General features: G+C 43.2%; 1 protein-coding gene across 1 annotated transcript in view; it reads right to left on the bottom strand.

Moving 5' to 3' along the window:
• Window positions 1-1,429: 1,429 nt before the first annotated feature.
• plxnb1a (plexin b1a) overlaps window positions 1,430-8,951 on the bottom strand; it is a 28,440-nt gene continuing 20,918 nt past the window's right edge. The window contains exons 25-37 of the mRNA XM_070909720.1: window positions 8,677-8,855; window positions 8,518-8,584; window positions 7,254-7,400; window positions 6,728-6,902; window positions 6,230-6,333; window positions 6,030-6,114; window positions 5,157-5,329; window positions 4,618-4,778; window positions 4,279-4,426; window positions 3,834-3,898; window positions 2,708-2,783; window positions 2,406-2,480; window positions 1,430-1,534 (exon numbers count right to left, since the gene is read on the bottom strand). Of these exons, the coding sequence (XP_070765821.1) occupies window positions 1,430-1,534; window positions 2,406-2,480; window positions 2,708-2,783; window positions 3,834-3,898; window positions 4,279-4,426; window positions 4,618-4,778; window positions 5,157-5,329; window positions 6,030-6,114; window positions 6,230-6,333; window positions 6,728-6,902; window positions 7,254-7,400; window positions 8,518-8,584; window positions 8,677-8,855 (1,560 nt within the window). The remainder of the gene's footprint in view (window positions 1,535-2,405; window positions 2,481-2,707; window positions 2,784-3,833; window positions 3,899-4,278; window positions 4,427-4,617; window positions 4,779-5,156; window positions 5,330-6,029; window positions 6,115-6,229; window positions 6,334-6,727; window positions 6,903-7,253; window positions 7,401-8,517; window positions 8,585-8,676; window positions 8,856-8,951) is intronic.

The following is an 8,951-nucleotide window of genomic DNA, read 5'->3' as shown; positions in this document are numbered from 1 at the left end:
ACAAATCAATGAAATGCACATATGAATAATAACGGCATTAATATGTTGTCGCTTAATTCCACACAATTTATTTTACGGTCACCTCAGGATTTACAATCCAGCCTACGAGGGTTGTTTTAAAAAACACTGTCAATCACACAAGTGGAAAAAATATATATTACACAAACGGGAAAATAAATCCTGCTGAAGGGAAAGAAATCCTGAAGTGGCAGTAACACATCAAATAAATCATGTAGAATTAATTTACTAGACTGTTCTGGACATAGTCCTCAGTTCCTTTGTGCATTATTTCATAAGTGATATAATCAGCTGGGTTTTTTTTACAGATTACAGTAGTGCTATTATGGATTCTGACTACGTGTAGTTCAGGTTGTGTGGAAGATTTTTCTTGCATGGTTTTCTTTAGGACGGATCAGTTAACGAGTGAGACATAAGCACCTCTGCCAAATTGTCTTGGGTAATACACATAAAAGAACAACTGATATCAAAAAATTTGCAAAACTAATACACGGAGCATTCACAATAGCAGTAGGTAATAACCATGGGATGAAAGCAGGTTGAGAGAAACTACTACGTCCTCAAACAAAATAAAGTCACTTTCACAAAACACTGGCTTTCAGTTCAGACTACATGAGGCAGCATCTAGAAATTGCAGCAGGACAACTGGCAATGTGACGTTGGCGCAATGAAAAAGAAAGCCCATCCTGGAAAAGTGTCTGCACATGACAACAAGCTGTCCAATAACAGCTGATTGAACTGCATCAGTCAGACTTGGCAGAAAGATTTAAGGAAGCTGAAAGCAGAATGGCAATGCGACAAGCGCTCGCTCAGACCTCCACGGCACTCTGACGGCGTCCTTCCTCCTTAGTCCCCCCTTTTCCCTTTCCCTCCTCGTTCACGGTTTCAGCACCCGTTCTTCAGCAGAAGACTAATACGCTTAGCTGTAAACTTGCAGGAATGCTGTGCAGTTTATCGAGAAAACCTTCACGTCCATCAAGACACGTAGCGTCGGGGGAAAACAAAAAGATCTCTTCTCGTATTGCGTCTCCCTTTAGTTCAAATTCAACATGGGAAATCCGTGATGTCATAGTTGTGAGAGTTTTGACGTGCTTCATTTCACATTTTCTCTTTTTGACCCCCCTCAACGCAGTGTCATTTCACTCCCAGTGTCAGGACCTGAGGACATTTCAAGGGAGTCTTAGTGTACCTCCTGGATACGGGTCAGTCAATCCTCAAAGATCATTTCTCCCTTCACGAAAAAGAAGTCTGCCGAAATGACAAATGAAAAATCCACAAATGTGCCACAATGTTCTTTTGTCCTCTTTTGTCTTAAAAAAAAAGGAAAAAACTCCAGGAGACAGAATCTTCTCCCATCATTGTCCCCCCCCTCCCTTCAAGGCTAAAGGAAAAATATATCCCATCCTTGGTGTCATAGGTCTGTGACTTTGTTTTCTACGGCAGCTGCAATCTGTTGGAGCCTGTACCCGAGCTGCATCTTCTGGGCTGTGGAGTCCTCTTCCAGGGCTGTGATGATCTGACAGGGGTAAGAGTTACAATTTTACTCAGAACCAACTGCAACAGCGTGTCTGTATGTGTCTGAATGTGAGGGACATCTAGCTAGCTGATAAACACCGCTCCTGAGCAGCAATTGTCTTATTATAGCTGAGCAATTGTAACAGGGCACTCGGATTTGGGGAAATTTACACTTCAGCAACCCCAGCTAACGTTATAATGAAATTGCTTCACATTCATCATAGACATTGGTTAGTTTTCACCCTAAAAGCCTTTTTCTCATATGTTAAAAGTGAATGTGTTCACTGGCTGAGCAGCCAAACAGGGCTTCGTTAGAACAAAATAAGTCTTACATTTTTCCTCATCATACTTACAATAATACAATACATAAACAATGCTGTTGTTTTAGTCAGCATTACACGTATTCTACTTGTTTCATTAACTGACAGGGATGCTCACTTTTTGCCTGGGGACATGCAGCTTTAGCTTCAGTCTCAGCATCAGACTCAGAATCAGCGTCACGGAGAACTTAACTTAACTTTTACAGAGGAGCAATAGAGAACGTCCCCACTGGAAACCAAACGAATGGGTTAAAAGCACCCTCAACATCATTTGTTACCCATCTACTGAGCAGCGGAGAGGTGGGGTGCCTACACAGAGCCCAAAGGATACTAAGAGACAATTCATTTTGATTCTGTTCTAATTTTAAATATTTGTATGGATGTTCTGTGTGTAGCAGGAAGTGTGCAGCCCTGTGTTGTACAACATACTGGTTTTGTGCTCTTGCAAAGTGCTTGCTCATGGTGGGAACTGTCGGGTCTCTGTAATAACATCATAAAGAGTCGGTCGAGACCTGCTCTATTTGTAAAGAGATTGAAATTGAAAATACTCACTTGATCATAGTATTTGTTGATGTACTTGTACAGCTCGTGTAACGCCACAAGGCAGTTGACCTCGGCAGCATAATTCTGTTTTGGGAGAGTAAAAATAGAGAGGTGAAGAACCGTCGGGGGGGGGGGGGGGGGGCGCAGGCTGTTCAAAACTGCATTTGTTGCCATTCATATTTTATTTCAAACTCCACATCTAGCTTGTTAGGCACCCACCCAGACAGAAATGTCCTGAAATTATTTATGTTCAACCTATGCCGAAAAAAAGTTATTTTTGCTAAATGGGAGAACAAGAGTGGGTAACATACACGAGAGAGTTCTGCTAGAGCAGAGTTCATCTCCTGGTCACTGGCGGAAATGGTCTGACGAATATCTGCATAGTACCTGGATAAAGAGAGTTATGCATGGAATTAGCGGTGAAACAAGTATTTTATTGTGTTACAGCAAATATCCTACCCCTTGAATTTGTATGTGCAGTACGTACAGACAAACTGATGTGAAACCGCCATAATACAAACGGAATAACTGTGAACTTGTAGGAGGAGGAGCAGCAGAGAATGAGTTCATCTGGAACCAAACTCAGGTCAGCCTGAGCCTTAATTCTGCCTTTATTTGATAGTGACAGCTGCAGAAAGGGGACAGGAAAGGAAAGGAGAGGGGATGATGTCCAGCAAAGGGAACCGGCTGGAATCGAACCTGGGTCGCTGCGGTAAGGAGTCAGCTTTAGTGGTACGCACTAGGAGATACCGGGCGTCCCATCGCTGCATCACTTTATACACAGTGAGTACTGGGACTAGAGTTATTTAGTTATTTTCTGTCATATATATAATATAATGTTATGTGCTTGTTCGGTTGTGAGGCAAAATCGGTCCAAAGCACCTGTGCTAGGGGTGTAAACCCCAACACTCCCCCGGGGGTGCTCTGAGCTCCCAGTCCGGGCTGAGTCTGCAAAGCTCATAGGACCACCAGCTGCATGGCGAACTGAGCTAGCGGCCGCTACAGTTAGCAGCAGTTAGCGGTTACTTTATAAAGCTTTCTGTCCATCAGCAAACTCAGTAAATCACAGAGAGTTGAGGCAGAGCAGCCGGAGGACATCAGAGGGAAAACCGGAAAACATTTTCTCCATAAAATATGATCCAGTTTCGCAGATAAGACTAATAAGGCTTATAAAACAGGCATATTTCCTACATAAAATCTTGTTGAGCGAAGCTTTAATACATCACCAGTGTAATCTGCAGGGTTCAATGTGCAGCACACTGTGGTAAGTGTAGCAGTCTGCTCTCAGACCATCCATGCATGGAAGCCTCGCAGGCTTAGTCTGCCCTCTGTCTGGCGCCTGACAGATTGTCCCAGACCTCACTCACTCCCTCCTTCCCTCCCTCCTCTGTTCTTCATGCCTGGGGTCAGTGGGGCAACTGGCTGCCACGTTCTTACCTCTCCACCATCTGTTTGTAGCGTGGGATGTCTCTGGCGTACAGAAGCTTGTTGATGGGAGAGTCCTGTGCAAGGAAGACAAATGGAGAAACCTGGCCTGAATATCACACAAAGCAGGTCACATGAAGCTCTGTTGACTTAACTATGCATCAGGTACAAAACACAGCTTGAGGGCTAATTACAGCCCAATCCCAATTTGTAGCGTCTTATATATAATATTCAATGCTAAATACTTTGTTATATAAGATTTCAGATTAAGTAACATCCTGTAAAAAAACTCACATTCCCATGCCTTCCCTTATCCATCCATGTACGGAGACGTGATGTGAGTATACTGTATGCAGTCATGTTATTGTACAACTGTGTACTGCAGTAAACAGAGCCACGGTGGTATAGATTAATACTGTTCTATAATATTGGCAGCGCCTTAAAGGGATTAGCTCACCCGTCCCAGTTTGTGGTCAGCAATGGTGCAGGAATCCATGAAGGTCTGGGCAATGACAGACAACACAGCATCCACGTGGTCCGAGGTCTGCACGTCAAAGATGAACTGCGGGTTCTTAAGGATGTTGATCCAGAACCGCAGTGGTAAACTGTTTGGCGAGACGAGAAGGTTGATGCACATGTAAATAATGATCCATTTAATTATAATGCACATTAAGACAGCACATGTGTATATATCAGGGAAAAAGAGATGCTTCAGATTACAACCTTTGGATAGGAAGGTTCCCCACGTGTTAACTTCGCTCATATGGCGTTTTGTCTGCTTCTGCTGGCCAGTTACCTGTTGGTTTTCCAGATGTGGATGGTCTCGGGGTCCACGATGTTGTGCTGCAGAGCCTGCTCATCCAACAAGTCAAAGAAGTATTTGACAGCCAGGGGTACAGGGCGACTGGTGCTGAGGATCGCAGTGAATAAATCATCCACGAACTTCTGCAGTGTGCCCTGAGACAGAGCCGGGAGAGTGCAACACATAAATAAAGCACATACACACACACACACACACACACACACACACTCACATAATCAAGCTCACATTGAGTTATCTATTGATCTTTTATTTCTTCTGCAGTCCGTTTTCCTTTCCCCTCTCCATGCATAAATACACAACCACAACACACACCGCACCCCCAACCAAACGCGTTGAACCCAGTTGTCTACTTCGCTGCCTGGAGGCAACACAAAGTTGAACACTGTCGCTTTTTTAGGGGGGAGTATTTCATGAACAGAATGTGACCATCTACTGTGCGTATGCAAAACCCTTTTTAAATGTAAGTGAGTGAGCACCACCTTGATGGATGCCACTGAGGTGATCTGTTTTACCTTCATGGAGAGCAGTCGTGTGAGGTAGATCTCAGGGATAGCCTTGGCCCTCTCGCCACCCCTCTCCCTCAGACTCCCTCTCCTGTGCTTGGGCAGCTCGGACTCCTCACTGGCTTTCACCAGATGCCAAAGCCTCACTCCTCCCTCCTCCCCATCATCCAGCATAGGGGTCTCTGGTTAGGAGGGGACAGTAGTCAAATGAGTACATCTTTGTTGGCTTGGTTCACTTTGGCTGCAAGCTAAGGAACACTAAGCCAGGTACTGTTCAAACCCTGAGCGGAGGTGAGGAACTAAATAAAATAATTCTTGTTAAGTGTGTCTAAATAATCATAAATATTACAGCAAATGACGGCCCAAAAGAATACAGCTATATTCAATGATATGATTGCTGACTGTCAGCTTCCCACTTCATCCCACCCAGTGCAACATAGCATATGGAAAAACAGCGAAACAGCGACCTCCCCTGGTTATTTAGACTTACTGTTCACACTGCATGACGATCTGCATTCATCGACATTTGCATGTACAATGGGTGCATCTGGATACAGCTGCTTATGCACACACGTCAGCATTGCATTTGGCAGTATTGCATGATTTGTTTTGCATGAAGGTTGTATATATAATGGGATGAGGTCCAGATCAATGTGAAGTTGGCCTGAAGCCTGAAAAAATGAAAAGACGGACCCTTCACCTTTCACAGCTTCAGCTCCTCGTGACATGTTGTCAAGGAATCACTGAATCTCTGAATATTGAACTGGAAACTATTCAGGGCCCGTCTGTTTTTAGCCCACAGCCCACCTCTGTTTTAAGTCCTTTTCACATCCAAAAAATGCATTTGTGTAGATCCCTAGTGTTTGTACAATCCACACTCACTTTCTCCAGGCATGTAATCATGGCTGTCGTTGAGGTGGTTTTTGGTGTTCCTGGGGACGAGGGCCACCGTTGCTCCATCGGGGACCTGCATTTCACATTTGTATCAAAGCTTTCACATTGCAGGAAGGCAGTTTAACAGCTTTTTGTTCAGCACATGCATGGTTGTGAGTGTGTTAAGTGTTTGTGTGACGTGCACTGACCTTGTAGTGTTGCAGTGTGTTAAGGCGCTTCCATGAGCCTTGTACTACTGATGTTAGGTCCTCATCTGACAGGATTAGGTGACCTGCAACACCTGCACGCCACTCTGGAGGGGAAAACACTTACGTAACCTCATGCTACTGCTTATCACTGCAGATTTAATACAGTGTGATACAGAGTTCCAGTAATACTACAACACACACATATATATATATGAAATGTGTGTTGCTCCAAATCCCAGAGGAAAACGTTCAATTTAAGTTTTCATCTCTTTTGGTGATCCAAGTGCACGTGGAAAGGCTTGGTAATCCTTTGATCAAAAGATGGTGTTTAAATACTCTAATTCTACTGTATAACATCAACGAATGGATTGCCTGCAGTTCTAAAGTAGCATTTGTGCAGAATAACACGTTTGATGCGTGGCCTCCACAGATACCGCTGTAGAAATCTTCGTGCTTCAATGTTACCGTGAAATAAATTCTAAAATAAAGTGGACTCACCCAGATGTAACGAGTCAATGTGTGGCCTCTGGGAAAAGGAGGTTCCCTTCCAGGTTTGCTCCAGAAGTTTCTCCTTCACTTGGGTGATGGTGTCACAGTCCAGGACTTTGGCAGGGACCGTCTGGGCGGCAGTGCCCCCGCTGGCGGCTGCAGCCGGCATCACAACGTTCAGGGTCTGGACAGATGAACAGGGCGGCTGATTATTGGTGGAAATATTGTAACGCCACTCTGAAGTCGGAATGTCAGTTTGTAGGGAGGGGTTTTGAGTGTAATATTATGTAACAAGTTATGATTAATTGCAAAGTATGTGGTCTAGCACAAAGTTAGTGATGTATTTTACATTTCCAATTTGTTTTGGAACACACTGAACTTTCACAGGTGGCATCAATAGGACTGAAAGAAAGGTGCCAACTAAACTTAGCTTTTTTTTAGTAACATACACAATGAATCTCCTTGGGTGTATTATCGTGACTCTATCATCGCTAACGTATTGTTAACTGTATATTGTATCTGTGCGTGTTCTAACCAGCGTGCGGTACTCCACGTCCTCTCGCAGCAGCCGGTTGTCATTCAGTGTGTACTTGGCTTTTCCCGTCACGGCGTCCACAGGTCCCTTGTCCACCTGGTGCTTTATAGCCCTGAACAGCATGTAGAACGACTCCCCTGCTGATTCCTGAGCCCAATATATAATAACAATAAGCACATAAACACATAATAATACAGCTATAAAGACTGTTAACTATTGCAGAGGTTCTCAACCTGGGGGTTTGGACTCCCAAAGGGGTCCCAAGACGAATTTAAGAGGTCAGCGGATAAATAATTGGATAAGAAAGAAAAAACATATTTGTTTTTTGTTTTGAAATACTTTAACCTCTTTGGAGCTTTTTAAAATACTTAACATGAAACAACCTGAAAAGGAAAATCCCTCTTTAGTTGAACAGTTCTTGTCCACACCAAAGCCATGCAGTGTCATGAGTAGACATTGTTTCATTTTATCTACCATTTAACATGTGATACTAACAATTTCAGAAATGTAGAGAGGAATAGGGGTAGCTTTTATAAAGTAGCTAAGGAACTACTGATGGTGCAGTGCTTTATGATATTAATATTTTATAATAATAATAATAATGTTTATTTCACCAAAACTCCACTGGGGGTTGTGAAGCCCAGTATAATATACATGCACTGAATTAACTTCTGTGACAAAGGCAACTACATTAAAGGGTTATTTTAGAAGTTTATATCTTTATTTATTTATTCATTATAAAGCCAGGCTGTTTGGCCTATTAAAACATGTGTATGATAGCGAAAAAAAAAAAAAAATCATAGTATGGACACAGAGTTGTGGTCCTAAAAATATAAGGAAAAATCGTCTGATACATTGAAATAGTCTGTTCAGAGTTTTATTCAAATTGCTATTTTAACACAAACTTCCTGCAGGTATAAAGTCCACTATTTAGGTTCATTGTACAGTTAAATGTTGTGTGCTGTTTTTGTATGAAATGAATATAATGAAATATACATAAAGGTATTTCAAAAGAAGTAGACCACATTTTTTGTAATTGTATGTGGGTGGGGTGCAGTGGGGGTCGTCAGCGTGTATATAATGGTAAAATGGGAGTCCCTTAAGAAAAAGAGTACCAGGTATACACTGATGAAGACCCTGTGAGGTCAAAACCGGTCTATGTTTTAACCAATATGCCTGACAAAATAAAGGCTTTTGATACAGATTGAATCTCCATTCACTGATCAGGTGAATCTGGTCAGGTGTAAAATACTAGCGTACGTACCCTCAGAAAGGTAAACAAACAGATGGACATCCAGTTGGTCAAAAGCTTCTCAACCACCGATTCGGTTCTGGAAAAGGAAAAGTACACATGTAAGCACACAGCTTATGGATGAAGAAAGTACCTGACCCAGAGCCGGAGATAACTTGACTTCAGCCTCACCTCCTGAGCATCAGTTTGGGGTTCTTGGCCACGTACTGTTCCACTAGATCGTTGAGCAGCGTCTTCAGGATGTCTGTGAAGTACTCCAGTTTGCCATGCAGGGCCACAGTCAGCAGAGAGGCCACATAGGCCCGGTCCCTTGGGGAGAACGTCCGCTGGACCTCCAGAGTGTGGATAAACTGGAGGGACGGCAGGGATAAGAACGTGTGATGAAACACGGCCTTGTTATTGGGAAAAGCAGTGTTCTGGGAAAATGTGGATTACATTTCCTACAC

The sequence above is a fragment of the Enoplosus armatus genome, chromosome 8, assembly GCF_043641665.1.
Source record: "Enoplosus armatus isolate fEnoArm2 chromosome 8, fEnoArm2.hap1, whole genome shotgun sequence".
NCBI lineage: Eukaryota > Metazoa > Chordata > Actinopteri > Centrarchiformes > Enoplosidae > Enoplosus > Enoplosus armatus.
Note: the sequence above shows the minus strand (reverse complement) of the source record. Positions and strands in the feature narration are given on the sequence as shown.